The sequence below is a fragment of the Platalea leucorodia genome (assembly GCF_965183815.1).
Source record: "Platalea leucorodia genome assembly, chromosome: 2".
Classification (NCBI taxonomy): Eukaryota; Metazoa; Chordata; class Aves; order Pelecaniformes; family Threskiornithidae; genus Platalea; species Platalea leucorodia.
Genome location: NC_138824.1, coordinates 97,581,718 through 97,597,967, shown reverse-complemented (window position 1 = coordinate 97,597,967; position 16,250 = coordinate 97,581,718). Strand labels below are relative to the sequence as shown.

Sequence of the window (16,250 nt, the reverse complement as noted above, 5' to 3'; positions counted from 1 at the left end):
GTAGAGACTAATTCCATCTTAAGTGTTCCCATCTTTCGAAAGGCCACACTTGACTGCTGTTATTAATTCTGTGCATGATGAAGACATTTAAAGCCTCGCAGGCTTCCTCATAAACGGACGTCTTTCATGCCTCACTTTTATTAGTACAGCAGATGAATTTCCACACAGACACACACACTCCCGCTCCTCGCACCAGACGCCGCTGCTGCGAAACGCGGCTGCTGTCACCCGCGCCACAGGCACACGCTGACACGGACACCCGTGCGGCAGACTCACCCGCATCCCCGAGCGGCCCCGCACTCCCACCTCCTCCTCCTCATCCTCCTCCTCCTCCTCCTCCTCCTCCTCCTCCTCCTCCTCCTCCTCCTCCTCCTCCTCATCCTTCTCCTCCTCCTCCTCCTCCACCCGGCTCCCGCGGGGTCCTGAGGCGAACCAGAGCCCGGCTCCCCCGGCGGTGAGGGTCGAGCCGCCGCCACACCAGGAGAGGACCGGAGCCCCGCTCGCCCCCGCCGCTCTCCCTTTAAGGCTTTCGGAAACTTTTCTCCCCACCGTGCCGTCACGCTCCGTTAGCGGGGCTACGGGCTGGGCTGAGCCGAGCCTGGGAAGTTTCTCCCGCGGGCACCGGGCCGGAGCAACTTTCCCGTACGACCCCCGGGCAGCCGGGGCTCCGGCCGCTCCGGCTGCCCGGGGGCCGTACGGGAGAAACGCGAGGAGGAGCTCGGTTCGGGGGAGGGGGAGATGAAGCCGGGGCGTGGGGAAGCCGCTCCCTCCTCCTCCTTCTTCTTCCTCCTCCTCCTCCTCCCCTCTCCGGCTGCTCCAGTCTGGCAGCCAGGCGGCCGCTGCCTCCGGCCGGAGCCGCTGCAGTTGGGAAGCGGCCCCCGGCCCCCGCGCTGCCGCCGGGATGGGGACGCCGCTGGCGGCTGCCGGCCTCCTGCTCCTCCTGGCCGGCACCGCAGGGCTCTGCCGGGCTTTCTTCTCCCTCCCGCTCCGTGTGTCCCACCCGGCCGCCCCCGGCGGGTCGCCGCCCGCCCCGGTGGTGGTGCGGCCGGGGAGCGGCAGCCGGCAGCAGGATCCTCTCGGTGGCGCGGACGGCTTGGCCTTGGCCTCGGATCCCGAGGGCACCCTCAACTTTTTAGCCATGGTGGAGAATCTGCAGGGAGACTCCGGCCGCGGCTACTACCTGGAGATGCTGATCGGGACCCCGCCGCAGGCGGTACGAGCGGGCCGGGGGCTGCGGGCTTGGGTCGGGGGGGGGGGGGGGGGCGCAAACTTCTCCTCGGTGGGCGGGAGTCTGTCGCCGCCGAGCCCAAACGCAACTTTCTCCCGGTGCTCAGTGCTGGCGCCTCCCCCCGACAGCCCCGAAAGACGGGGCCGGTGCCCGGTGCCGGGGAGCGGCGGCGGCAGCGAGTTCCTGCGGGCCGGGCGGGAGGCGCGTCCCCGCCCGCCCTCCCGGGGCCCCGGCGGCGTCGCCGGGCGCAGCGGGGCGACGACGGGCAGCGGCGGCGGGCGGCGGGCAGCGGCCGCCTGCGCCGAGGGGCTGCCCTGCCCCGGCCCGGTGACCGCTGGGGAAGCCCTGCGGAGCGGGTCCCCGCTTTCAGGCTGTCTCACGGCGTTTTGATTCGAAGCGAGTTGTTCTGCCAGTCGCAGTGTCCGTGTTTTAGAGTCGGAGGGTGCTTTTTGTATTTTTTCATTTTCTTAAGCTGCTTTGCATTGTGATTGGGTGCACTGATAGATCCGCCCGGTGCCCCCGGGAGAATCACTCGAAATCTTCCCACTAAACTAAGTGATGGCTAGGCAAAACCAGCCCCTTTGGGGAATTCGTGTGTTTCTCATTAATAACGCAAAGAACGTGTGTGTTTTGAATATTGTTTTAAAATAGACCGTGTTTCCTTGAATCTCCCCCCATCTGCCTTCACCAGCATTGCTGAAGTTTTTTTGCAATGTAGTTGCTCTTTCATCTGTGTCATGAGATCCCAGGAGGAGCGGTGCTGGGCTGCGGGTGGGGATGACTAGTCAGCTGAGTGGGGATTAATTTCCTGCAAGCCCTCGGGGCTTTCCCTCAGAACTTCGTGGCTGCTTCGGGAGTTTAGGTCCTCGTGTTCCCAGTGTACACAAAAAAGATCCTTATTCTTCTGCTTTAGCTCCTCTCTGTAATAAAAAGCCAATGAATGCCAAAATGCCTAGCCAAAAGGGAGTGTGCAGCTGTTGTTACGTTTTTGGACTTCTGTGAACTCTTTCTTTTTTACTCCTTGAATGTAAGAGGATTGGCCACATCGTTACTCTAATTGAAATGTATGACTGTAGGATCAATACGTGTATTGAGAAAGGGTGGCGTTGTTTTATGATCAATAAATGGAGTTAAAAAAAAAAAAAGCTAGCTAGGTCTGATATATCAAGGTGTGGCCCAATAGCCACAGAGGCTGTGAAATAATTCTTCCTCTGTGTGGTCCGCTGCATATTTGACTGGTTCTATTAGTGTGGCGTTGTGTGTGCTTCATTACTCCAGGGAACATTCAATATTGGTTTCTGCCAGAATTAAGATACTGGATTTGATTGGACTAATAATCCAATTCAGTATGTCTTAAATAAAAAAAATAATTTTAGGTAGAAAAAGTGATTATGAAGCATATCATCTCCTTACATGTCTAGGGGGACTCTGAAATTGGAAGAAATGGAGAAGGAAAAATATGACAGGCTTTTCATAATGTGACTGGAGGTCTAAGAGGGAGAAGTGTGCTGCCCTCAGTGCACTTGGAGGCTTCACACGCTTAACAGCTAGTATTACTTGTATTACATGTGATGTAAGGTTTCAGATAAACTTGCCTCAGTGATTTTTTTTCTATCTGAAAAAAGCTCGGAATCTGGTTGCAAAGCTTTCACTATTTTGAACTAGTTCTGAGTTCTTGCGAAGTTAATTATTTACAAGACCACCACTGGTGTTTAGCACATGTGAAGTTTTATTCATGAGTAGGCCCACCGAGGTTGTGTTTCCAAAATCAGATCTTGGAGTGTAGTGACTCAGTAGAGTGCAGTTAAAATTTATTCTCTACTTTTGATGGAGTTGAATTTGTTATCTCATTCCCTGCCTGAAATTGGAAGACTTAAAGATCACAAATGTACTTGTTGTTTTTCTGCTTTGCAATGAATAGTATAAAGCTGCAAAGCCGCTACAGGCTACTGCTACTTGAATCCTTCACAGTGCTGATACTAAAAGCAAGTACCTTGATACTCCAGGTGTTGGGATCGTGTTAAACTCCTTGGGCAAGTAGTCGCTGGAGTCAGAGTGGGCTGTGATCAGGTGGAAAAGGAGAGATGTCTCTTACTGATTTAAATGCTCCTCCCAAGCTGACTTTGCCCCACGTTAGAAGGTGCAGTGTAAAGGGATGCTTGGACACCTTCCTTTACTCTTGCACCCCTCCAACATGGGACTTTCCCGCAAGCTAACTCCCTTCCTTAGCAAGGGCTCTCCCTGGACTGCCGATCCCACGCAGAGGGTAACACTGCCCTGATGTTTTGCCAAGGAGGAAGAAGGATACTGGCAATGAAGAAGAGCTGCAGAGCAGCACAGCTTCGCTTCCACGCTGTGGGAGCAGAAAGGTGGATGGTAGAGCTGCTGCTCCAAACGGTGTCGCAGAGAGGGAATAGGCAAATGCAAACAAGGCAGTAGTGGACCAAGACCAAATAGCAGGTTGTGAGAAGAGGCACAAGACTTAATGTCACAGTTACGATAGTGTTGGTGCCTGGTAACTTTGAAAGTGTGTGCGTTAAGTGTTTAAAGTTACTGTGCCAGTATGGGGAATGAGCATTTGTGAAAGACTTCAACACTACTGAGCTTGCTTTTCTGCTCAATTGCATTTTTAGAAATTTTCCTTTTTTAATTTCCATTCTTGGAAGGAAGCTACTACGAAAGAATATCGTTTTTCAGGTCATTTAAGGCACACTGTTTGGCTTTCGTTCCAATTCTGATTTGTCATATAGCAGATCAGCACAGAACTGAGTTTCACAATGGCAGTTCTGAAATACTTGTTCTGACGATATAAAAATAGAGCAGCTGTGTGAAGTCAAATTTATTTTATTTTCAAGAGAGGAAACTTCAGTGCAGTCAATCCAGTTTTGCAAAGTGTTTGCAGCCAAAGTGTTTCTGATCATTTCCGGCTTTATGATACACTGTCCTTCCTAATTGTGTCAGATCACCAGACTAGCTACCAGGTTGGTGCCAACTGTCATTACCCCCATTAATTCTCATTCATTCACACGCGGATCTACTTAAGAATTATGTGAAAGGTGAAAAAGAAGGTCTATTGTATTGAAGAGTGTGATGTATTTGTCTCTTATTTCATGGATGTATTATTATGTGTCCTACTTCTGACGGATTATGTGCTTTACACCTGTCTCTATAGGTGCACTTCTTCCAATTCCAGATTTAAATAAGAGGTGACAAGAGCCCAATATGAACTGTGTGCACTGTTCTTACTTCTTATTTCTTTAAATAATCTGATGGAATTCCTTTGCTCTGTCTTTTATTATTTTGCCTGCCCTGAGATTATAAGCACTGTGAGGAATTGAATCAAAGATCATTTAGGGTTTTTTCGCTATCTTCACTGCAGTTCTCTTCATATTAATTTTGTTTCTCCTACGAGCTTTTGACCAATAGAATAGTCAAACTCGTAAACCACCCCATGTTCTTCACAGCTTTCTTGAAATCCATCTGGACTGCATTAAATGTTAGCAAAGAAAGTACTGTTGCCTCATCTTGCCTCTTGTGCTAGTCTTCATTGTATGAGGTAGTGGTAGTCCTGCCTGTCCCACTGCGTTTGCAAATTGTGTTTTTATTGAGACCAGGTAAATGTTATTCCTGCAACTTCATTGCAAAGAGAGGTAGGGCATGTGCCTCCTGAGAGCTGAGAGTCACGTAGCTGCAGTCTGATTAGCAGGTATTGAAACCACGATAGGATCTGACTTGTGCTCTGAATGCCACGTCTCCTTTTTGAAATTTCAGTGTCCATTTTTCATTCTATGCGTGAAGAGGTTTTGTATATTGTTTTCCCGATGGCAGTTTGTTCTGTGCAGGGGGTGAACAAAAACCTGTCCTGTAAACTTGCTCTGAAGTTTTAAGGTCAATCTGAATGTTGGGTCTAATGGCCTTCACTGCGAAACACGAACTCCAGTTTCCAGGTAATTGGTGAGAGGTTCTCTCTCCTTCAATTTCTTCCAGCTATTAAAGAAAAGAAGAATAAAGAAGGATATGTATTAAACACCTCAAGTGTGTCATGGACTCTTATAATTTATAGCTTGGTATTTTGAAGGTGATGAACACACACATTAGCAAGTTCTGAACATGCAGCCATTCTTCCTTAATTGTTGATAGCTCTTATTTGCTGAGTGTTGGAAGGAATGAAGATTGTGAGGAAAGATTCGACGGCTCTTGTTGTTTCATTGCTTCGCTGGTCTTGCTATATTAGGTGATAAGGGCCTGATTTCTGGAGCTGTGCTATTCCCTAAGAAGCTAAGCTCTGCTGTCTTAATTTTGCTGAAAGGGAGTTTACCATCTTTCTAGATACAAGAAGTTTTGAAAATGTGATCCTTCCAGGTTCAAATACCAGAAGGCAAGCTCCAACTCAAGTCTCTCTCTCTCTCTCTCTCTCTTTTTAATAATTACCTGGGTCTTTTGTGTTTATTTTTGAGCTCTTTATGAAAGCTGAAAAAAAGGAAGGGTTGAGGAGCAAAGATGAGTGCTGTGGAGTATTTTGAGGTGGCAGCGTCAAAATGCGTCCAGATCCCTCTAATGGAAGTACTATTGAAATGCAAAATATTCCTGTTATTAAATGATGAGTTGGGTAGATTTTAGTGGTGGTTGTTGGATGCCTGCAAAACAAAAAGGAAAAGGACCTGAAAGTTATAAGACAGGGCTAATATAGTGATGTATTGTGGTGCAGTGGGGTGTAATGTATTTTTGACCAAAGACAAAGCAAACAAACATACCAGGTTTGGGTTGACAGAAAGGTCCGTGCCTTTACAAGTTAGCATTCTGGCACCTCCTTCCATACAAAATTAGCCTGGCAAAAGGGACTGCATGGAGGTAGTGGAGCCTGTACTATAAAAATAACCCAAAACACGAATATTAATTACACTGCAGTTGCCCTGAGTAGAGTATAGCACAATTAGTGTTTTGTAGCAAGGCTTTGCCTTGCTGTGTTTGCAAGTGGGCTGCAGTGCCTGCAATGTCCATGCACGGAGTGACGCTAAATGGAAGAGGCTCATCGTGGTCGTTCCTCAGGATGTGCTTCTCTCCTAGGTTCAGTTGGATTAGAGCCCCACTAACTGCTCCTTTAAAGGTGCTTTCTCTCCTTCAGAGAAATAGTGGAAGCTTTATTATCCAGGGTTGCCCATCATAGCAATCATGCATTCAGATCTTGGTCGGTCAGGGCAGAAGATCTGTTGTGAGGAACAGGGGTGGTGGGAATAGGTGTCAAGTTCACGCTTCTTACCACTCCTTGCATTTCATTCCCTATCAAGGCAAAAGCATCAGTTAAATTTGGAAAGAGGAAAAGTAGAGGGTGAGCAAATAACTATTTTGCCTGTTATTAAGGAGTAAATTAGTTGGGATTTGGAGTAGAAATGTGATGAAGACAAACCAGTAGACAGAAGAAAGCTGATGTGGAATTCCTGGATGTTTGGGATTATTAAGGAAGGAATCTTTTTTTTTTTTTCCCCCGTTGTGGTTTTTTTGTTTGTTTGTTTGTTTATTTTCCTTTTTTGTTCCCCTCCTCTGACCAGAGGGCTGTGAGCTCTAGGGACAGTGTCTGGTACGACAGATTTCAAAACTACTACACCCTGCAGGGGTCTTTATTTTTGTGAAGGACACCTATGACTATGAGTCTGTGAGGACATGTTAGCTATTACATTGCCTCCACATTTTATTATCTTTGAAAATTTCTCACTTACCGTAGGTGAAGTGAGTCTGACCTGAGATATTATCTGGTCATTGTCAAGTATAGCTACATTTGAAAAAGAAAGCTGATGCAATGGCATACCCTTGCACATGTGCATCTCCAGTATGAATCAGACATACCTCTCTCCCTTTTCTTACTCGCTGTAAAATAAAGATTTAATTATAAATTGTGTAAATAAGTGAAGGAACTTGTTGCTCCTATTTCTGCCCAGATTAGGACTTGAGGTCACATCTTCAAAGTAAAGGAGGCAGCACTCAGCTGCTTCAGAAAAAGGAAGTGTTTTTTCCTGCCATTGATGGGACCGTCATACATCTTGCTGCTTTTCAGCCTGGTTTTGCTATGTAGATCTGAGCTTATGAAGCAAATGCAGTACGTGTTCTACAGATACCAGACTGCTGTTAAAATCAAAAGTTTTACATTTGAATTTGTATCTGTTAGCTCAGTGTCCTTCAAAGCACTTGAAATAGCCCAGGACTAAAATAGATTTTATTTGCGATTTTTTGCACATGAACTCCCTTAGTTTTAAAATAACAAGTTAGCTGACTATCTGTCTCCTCTTCTCTGCATATGCCTACATCGCAGCCACCCGTGCGATTGGATTGTGGCGTTCAAGAACCGGGCTAGTAGAAATGAGCTAACTTGGGTTGGTAACAGTCTAGTTGTGACAACAGGGACCTCCTCATGAGCGATCTGCTGTGCTTGTCTGGGTGGCTCTGCAACATGCAGCGAGCTCCATTACTCCTGGCAGCACCTGAGGTAGCTCGAGCACGTCTGCATCAACTGCCTCTTTTTGTTTTGCTACGGCAGCGGCTGCATGCTTTGCACAGCAAAGGCTGCAGCAGCCCAGAACCGCCCAAGAGCCTCGCCGAGGAGACTGGTAAACTTCTTCCTCTTGGGATGAAAATTTGGCCGCTGAATCTGCTACTGCCCACGCGCCCAGCCCTTTCAGCGGGCTTCCTCCAGGCACGGCTGTCCAATGGGCTTTTGGGTGCGCTCGTCCAAGGGCCATCACGTAGCAAAGCCAGCTCTCGTGCCTTCAGAAAGCCTTGGCCCAGAGTCAACATTTGCTCCCTCTTTTGCCAAAGGTTGATAAAATAATACTCTTTTCCCCCCCTTCCCTCTCCTCCAGCAGAGTTGTTCCAGTGTTCTTCCTTTTGCCTGTCTCTCCTTCTTCTGCTCTCACTGCCTTTTTATTTCTAAGAGTATTTTATGGGGAGGGTGGCAGGGGACAGATGTTCTAGAGCTTGGTTTTGGTTTTGTAAGAGTCCTCCTCGAATAGATGAAACCTGTGGGGTACAGCAGAGAGGGAGTTTGAGGAAAATAAGCTAGCTAGATAGGATAAATCTTATTTGATTGAAAATTACAGTTCATTGAATACAATTAACATGTCATAATTAAAAGGGTCTTTTGAAGGGAATCTGTTAAGACAGTAATTGCACTCTACAATCCTTTTTTCCCCTCACCACTGCTTACTAATAATTTGAAATTGTGAAAAATAAATTACTGGTAGATTTTGTCCTCTTTGCTCAGCTTGTGAGTACTAAAATTAGTTGATTTTATTTAGCTTTATGGCTGGTTTATTTTTGTACCTACTTACTAGCAAAAACTGCTGTTAAGCTAGACTGCATGTGTTTAGGGAAAATGTCTCAAAGTCATTGCTAGTCTGGTTTTATTTTAAAAGAGGAAAGGTATTAACACTGCAGTAACACTTGGTAAGCTTCTCCTCCTTAAAGACACAAATGAATCTATTCCTAGAGATCTAAAACTGCTTGATAGCACTACTTTTTCCCATTAGATTTTTTTTTGTTTTTTTTTTTTAAAGAAAAAAGATGACAACTCAAGAACTGAGAGTCACCTCTCCATTTGAGGGAGGGAGCGGAAGCCTTCTTGCATTAAAGGCCAGCTCCTGCCATTTGACAGGGAAACAGTAATCGGCTCCTTTTGGCAGCCGTCTCTCAGATAATTCCTTGATATTTGTTTGTGGATCTGCCTGCGAGAGTGATCCATAGATGAGCACCTCGGAGCGCGCCGCAGTGCTGCAGCTTGTGCTCAGGCTCACGTCAAGGCCAGATGTGAGAATTTTCTCACCCACCCAGGCCTGCTCTGTTTCTTACTTTGCTACCACAGGAAGCTTCACACCAGAGAAGATCAGCCATTTGGGGCTTCTACAGAAACAAAAAGCTTATCTGTTAAGCCATCGTATGGAAGGTTGGATCCTGTGTGTCCCCCCTTGAAAATTTTATTGTGGTATTAGGGAAGAAAAAAATACATCAGGTCAGCAGAAGGTAAATTTTGAAGATTGGCTTTGGCAGCAATAGTTTTGGCATAGAAAATAATATACTAGGGTGTCTATTTCAACTGCAGGCTTCATATCTATTTTTGAAATTGTGCCTTTGCGAAATCTTGAGGGAGGTTTTTTCCTCTCATTTTTTTCTACCGAATTGGAAACTTTACTTCTGAAATTCCGTTACAATACCTGTTGATACAGAAGCCTTGACTGTCAGTGTTTGTGGCATAAGAAATTAACAGTTGTAATGTCTTTTCAAGACAGAGCATGTTATGCCAATTTGGAAGGTCTTCAGGGCAATATTACCATGCTGCTTAAGCGTCATATGGAAAGACCTATGCTTTCATTCACTCTGCTGTCTAGTAGATGTCTGCTACGAGTAAGAGTGAAATGTGAGGCATGTCAGAAAATGATTCATCAGTCCTACTGATGTTTTTCTGTGACTGAAGAGATTTTTAGTTAATTCATTCGTTTTTCTTCTTGGTGATTCTCAGGTTGCAGATAAGACAGAGGAGTCCAAAGGTGGTCACACTTTCAAAAAGTCTGAGAAGTGCTGTAGCAAGAGAACATCTGATGCAGTCACAGTGCTTCAGTTTATCTGTCACAGAATAATCTTCTCATTACTTCACGGATGCAAAGTCCTTCAGGGAATAACACAAACATTTCGCATGATCCAAAGTGCCAGATTTTTGCATTTGGACTGCTGAGATAAATAATGTATGGGAAGAAAAAGAAAGTTCAGAAAATTTCTCAGCAGCTGTAGTCATGAATGCTGGTGTGTGTTACATGTTCCAGCTAAAGTTAACTTTCATTTGCACTCACTGAGCTTTCAGGTTAACCACTTCTTGGCAAGTGACCAAATACTAGTGATACTATCTGCGCATTTTTGTTCAGGTTTGGAAACTTGCTGCATGGCAGGTGTGCGTGACACTGTTTGCTGTTGCTGGTGGGTGAACTTCCACACTTCCAGTGTCCTGAGCACCATCAGCTCCAGCATGTAGGCAGCAATGTGGCTGGACTTGCTGCCTTCCTCGTAGTGCATACGTTGGAGCCCTGGGCTGCTGTAGGACCTGAAGTACCGTCATCACATGATGGGTTGTAACCCCTGGCTGAAGTAGGAGATAGCTTACTCCTATATTCAGGTTGATATTTGGAGGAATGGGCAGTGGGAAGCTGTCTTCTGCATGATGTTGCTGTGCATAGTAGCAGACTTTGTCAATTTGAGAGCATAAAAAAGTCTTTTAACTTCCTGCCCTACAAACTCAACCTAGTATCTGGAAATAAAGCTGTGTTCCTGCACGCCTCCGTGTTCTCCTGTGTAATAAAGATTTTTATAGTGGAACTTGGTTAACAATTGCAATGATGTATGAGCCACAGGCGAAGCTAGTTCATTTCCCAGAGCTGCTGCCTCTACAGTATTAGCCAGGGTAAAGAGTAAAGTGTGCATGTTTGAGAAGGCGAGAGAGAAATAATAGAGTCCAATAGCAGGGGAGGAACACCGCTGCTTTAAAAAAAAAAAAAAAAAAAAAAAGGAATTTTAAAAAAATCATATCTCATTTCACTTGAGAATCAAATCTGCCTCTTAAATTGCCCTGCCAAATTTTTAAGTAAAAATGTTAGAATAAATATGAATAAAAAATATTGTTCTTATTTTTAATAAATCAAGCACATTATTGTGACATTGCTTAACAGTTGGGGTTTTTTGGTTGTTTTTTTTCTTTCCCCATCGCTCAAGTAGTCCTTCCTGGTATTATGGTGTAGAAAGCTGCTTTCTGTGTGTGCCTTTGAACTCCTCTGTATAATTCCAAGAAATACCCATGATGACAATCAAATTCCGCTCTTTGGTAATATCCTAAATAGGTCAGTGGAATGGGGAGCAAAAGCATTCTGTCTGTTGTATTCCCTTTATTAATTACCAGGGAAATAAAAACACTGGAGTTGCATCACCTTGTTTGTGCTCTGAGACCTGGGGCCGCCTGCGTACATTCCTGTGGCCACTTAAGATGGCACGGACCAGTGGGCAGCTGCCTGACCCTACACCTTTCCCCAGAGATGTGGCACAGCTTTTCTAGCAGGGAATACAATCAGAATAACCAAATTCCAGTCCTTGTGCTTGACATAGCTGGACTTGCTTTTTTTTTTTTTTCCCCCCTGATCTCTTCCCTCCATCCCCTTGCCTGCAGCAGCCGATCCAGTCGTGTTGCTTTGCTGTCCATATAGCAGCAACTCAGTAGGTGTGTGAAACTATGTGATTGTGGCTGTTTCTGGGCAGAAAAGGAGGAACGGGGGTGGGAGCTGCTATGGCAGATGGGGAAGAGGTAGTTCAAGAGAGTTAAAGGGTGGGTAAATGCATGGACTGGTCTTTTCAGCTCCCTTGGCTGAAACATGCCAGTTTGGCGATAAGAAATACTGTAGCAGCTCTTATATGTTAAACAAAATCTGGCAGTGCTGCAAGTCCAGTTCTGAAGAACAAGTTGTGGCATTTTTTTTAGCAGAAGTCATGCCTTGACAGGGAGTTTATAGTTGGTTTTCCAAGGTGTGTGCTAATTTATTTACCTCTCCATGTCCAACAATCTTGGCTAACCCAGGGATCCCAGCACATGAACGTGGGATTGTCGGTAGTTTCCTGGCCTCCAGGAGGGAGAGGCTGCTTTCACAGCCATGAACTTGACTTAAGCAGCAAGGTGCGGGTTCCCATGTAATCATGTCTGTTGGCTTTCGAGTTTTGGGAAGACCTGTCATTTCACCATTGCACTGTATGGGTAGAAAAAAAACAAGAAAAATTATGCTTATCCACTTTGGTTTTGTTATTGTGTTTTAGAGGAATAGCTGGAAAATATCATAAAAGCATTCAGTGTCCTTCTTGAAGAAAAGCACTGAAAAACCATAAGCAAGTCCTTCCTGAAAGCAGGCAGTAAGCACAGCTAGAAGGATGTTCTAATGAGCGGCCCCACTGTGTGGTTACAGCAGCGCCGCTGGGAACAGCCTGTTCTGGTGAGAACAGGTAGACCTGATGTGTCAGGAGTGTTCTGCCTTCACCTCTCCTTCTCGCAGCTCTCCAGGCTTTGAAAAACCTTTGCTAACAAACACCCATCTCCAAAACTAACATCTCGACAGAGGAGGGGGAAAAAAACCTGAAAAGAATCATGTCGCTATGAGGGCACGTTGATGGGGGGAGGAGAGGGAAGAGATCAGACCCGCCGTGCAGCCCTCTCAGAATACTGATTTCTCTCACTGCTGTCCTGCAAATTTCTTTTTCTTCCTACCTGTCTCCAAAGTGTAGCCTTTTTCAAAGTTAATTGCTGCTTTCAAAAGCTTCTTAAATCTTGCAGGAGCAGGTTTGGCACTTGGTTTCATATCTGCAGTGCAATTTGAAATCCAGCTGTTTATTTAAACTTGAGATTGAAGTTCAGATCTTTGGTGTGAGGGAGAGACCTTTTAACGGAGGCAGAAATACAGGAGCGAGACTGAATCTCTCCTGAGGAGCTTCTGCCCGCTACTGAAGGGCAAGGGTACTGTGGTGGCTTTGACAAAAGGGAGATTTTAGAAAAAATAACAGCACTGGTGAGGTTACAGATACCTCCTTGCCTACGCTCAAGAGCATTAGGAATGGGTTTTGTAGTCTATGTTGAAGTTTGAAACGTGGCCCTTGATTAATTCTGGTATTTCCAAATGGCACAGTAAACATGGGCAGTGACTCATGGTGCAGAAGTTGGTACAGCATGAGGAAGGTTTAGAGGTTAGTCAGTTCAAGCCTTCTTGAGTTTACTTAGTATAGCTTGGCTCTGTGCAAATGTGTAAAACTGTTTCAGTCTAACAGATACTGCAGTTGGAGGGTTGTTGCTTTAGTTTCAAAACAAACTTTTTTTTATCATGTAGGACTTGTGGGGCTAGGTAGAGAAGAACAACTAAAAATACCTTTTTCTTTTATTTTTTTTTCAGACAGCAGTTTCTCTGAGTCTAATGAACAACAGAGGTAAAGAAAAGTGCGACCTGACAAAATAAATTGGAAGCTAATTTTGGAGAGCAAAAGCCTCAGAAAATTGAAATTCTGAACTGTATGCAGCTTCTAACTGTAATCATTCACTGGGTATAATACATTAACGTAGGCTTACTGATTTCATTTCCTTAAAAAAAAAAAAAAAAAGGGCAAAAAGACCTCCTTGGATATTGTATTATGAAAGGTAGTGTATTAGCATGATGAGTCCTTTCCTCCTCTTCCCCCCGCCCCCCTAAAAAAAAATCCTCTAAAATTGTTTGCTGTAAGACTATGTTTTTTAGAAGTGTCATGCCCTAAGTAGTAGTGGTAAACGGAACAGACGTAGCAGACATTTAACCTAAGACACTTGAGGTGGATGGTTGTTTGTTTTTCAGTGAGGTGCTTGTCTTTTTTTACAGAGAAGGTTTAGCTTTAGGTCAACTGAAAAAATTTGACAGTGGTTTTCTTCAGGAATGAAGCGGGACAGGCTGTGGTTGAGCGCAAGGGTACAAGTGCATAGAGGCTTGCTGAGGAAGCTGCCTAGGCACAGCAAAAGCCTTTTTTGCTGGCTGGTGGTGTGTGTTCCCCTGCATTGTGAAATACAGCTGTGGAGCCCTTCGTCCAACTTCGCTGCCCTCCTATTTACTATGCAGCTGGAAGGTGTCCCTCTCTTCAGGTCCTCCTGCAGCGCCCATAGCTCTGTGGACTAGCAGCCATCTGATGTGGCTGGCCATTGCTCCAAAGAGTTCAAAATCCTGCCGAGCTGTGCCCAGCAGTGCTCACTTGGTGGTTTCAAAGCAAGAAAGAGGTTTAGGTTGAGAAAGTGACTATGAAATCTGTAATGGCATTCACAAGTGCATCTCCGAGAGTCAGGCTGGTGGCCGAGACAGACTTCAGGCATTTCTTCAGTTTCTTTTTAGTTGTTGAATTATTGAATTAATAGCTGTCTCTCCAATACCTTTGGCCACCATGTTCTCTGGGGATGGAAGAGTGAGCTCTGGATGAGATGCTTACTAATTTAGATGCAGCACAGAGCATAGACATAGCCCGTCTCTAAACCAAGGCTGCGTGGGCATGGGGATTCCTCGTGAGTCTTGCAGTTAGACGTGAGAGTTGGTCCCAGTGGCATTTGGCTTACAGTCTCCTTTGTCTCGTCAGTGCTGTACTGTAATTAGCAGAAAATTGATGGATTTAATTCCTATACACCTACTAACAGGTGGAAACATGCTCTCAGATTTAACAAGTGCTCTGTCTGTACTTAAGTGCAAATAACTGATGTCTCCTGCATTCATTCTTGAATTTCAGGGTGTTTGTGGGGTTTTTTTTAATCTTCCATTTATCTAGACACTCATTAATCTTTCAATTCAAGAACGTGTTTAGTATAAATATAGAAAATATATAGATTTTCCTCACTCAAATTTTGAGCACTTGGGTGCTGTACTGCTTTAGTAAGAACAAACAGTCTACCTGATGTTAACATGCATTACTGGCCACACTGGGAAAGGTTGATAAAGATAGGAGGTGGCTCACATGCAATCCCTTTTTTCTGGAAGATGCAGCTCCCAGGGGGTCTCTGTGGCAACCATACATCTGTTAAGACTATCACAGTTTTCCTCAGTCTTCTGAAACCAGTCCAAGCCTTCCACTGATTGTTTACAGGTGAGATTTTTCTGGACCTCTAGATTATTGTTGTTATCGAACTTTCTCTAACCAGTCCAGATTTTCCTTAAAACCCAGTGCCTAGAACAGGGCGCAACTTCAGCTGTAGCTGGTTTAGCTGAATGAGAGGGTTGCTTCACACACCTATGTTCTTTGTCAGCTGTAGGGTGTGATATGGGAGAGGGATTTGTATCTGGGGAAAAAAAAAAAAAAGAGGAAAAAAAGGTTAATCTTTTCTGAAAAGGCAATGAGACAAAATTGCTACGATTCACACAGCTCTAAGATAAGCAAGTAATAGCTCATGTTCAACAGCAAAGCATGTTCATATAGCATGAATAGGATGGATGTGTTGTATGATAAATCTAGACACACCAAATAAATTTCAGCCTGAAAAATAAGATACCACATGAGACGGCATGTGCAGAAAGAATGCTAATGTTTAGGGAACCGAAGGCATTGGCAGAAAGGAGAGCGCAGAAATGAAGAATAGATATTTTGTTTTGTTACCAGGATTGATTGGCTGACTACTTTTTTTTTGTCTTTAAACCATAATAGCCTTCCCTTATTGTCAAAATGATAATATATATAAAGCACTTCCTGTAATATTTCTTTTCAAAATGACTATTCATCAGTCCCAGAGTCAGATGCTCATATTTCAACTCACAATTTAGTTTAGCGAGTTTATACTTCAGAGCAATCCGTCATTTTAGCATTTGTGTTTTTAATACAAATCTCAACTACAGAAGCACGCAGTGCTCTTAAGCATGGATAGATTGGTTAATCCAGATAGTACTTTGTAATCTTCTGGCAAAGAAAGAGATTATTGCTTTTCAGAGAGAAAAATAAAATAATAAAGTATTCCTCCCAGTCTAGCAGTGCAGATCATGAAAAGACTGAGGGCAAAAGGGTCTTGGTCTTCTACTGGGCCCAGCACAGGTGTGACAGTGTCCCAGGGGTAGCTGACTGTTTTAGGTGGCTGGAGGAGAGAGTGAATGTAAAGGTAGTATAGATATGGGGTCAAATCCCAGGTCCTGACACCAGCTGGGAATGTGGTGAGGGGAATGACAGCAAATGCCAAACAGGCTCTGCTGGGCTTGATCTGCTGCAGCCCTGAAGAGCTTCCATTTGCCATTTGTTCTCCTGCTTACCCCACAACCTACGAACACACTGCAGTTTCTGTGACAAGCTTCTGCCGTTGCAAAAGTAGGAATTATCTTTAGTGATACACTTGACTTCCTGTTTTGGCCAAGCTTACGTGCTGCAATAAATCACCTTCCTCTGCGTCCCCAGTGTGACCTTGCAGTGAAACGTGGGCACCACCTGCTGAACAAACGGCATTAGAAAATCATTAATCTCCTTTCCATTTTTTTTC

General features: G+C 44.9%; 1 protein-coding gene across 1 annotated transcript in view; it reads left to right on the top strand.

Moving 5' to 3' along the window:
• Positions 1-738: 738 nt before the first annotated feature.
• The window catches only part of BACE2 (beta-secretase 2), a gene marked incomplete at both ends in the record, with an annotated part of 48,715 nt that continues 33,203 nt past the window's right edge, over positions 739-16,250 (top strand). Inside the window, 2 exon segments of the mRNA XM_082303965.1 lie at positions 739-807; positions 809-1,213. Of these exon segments, the coding sequence (XP_082160091.1) occupies positions 739-807; positions 809-1,213 (474 nt within the window).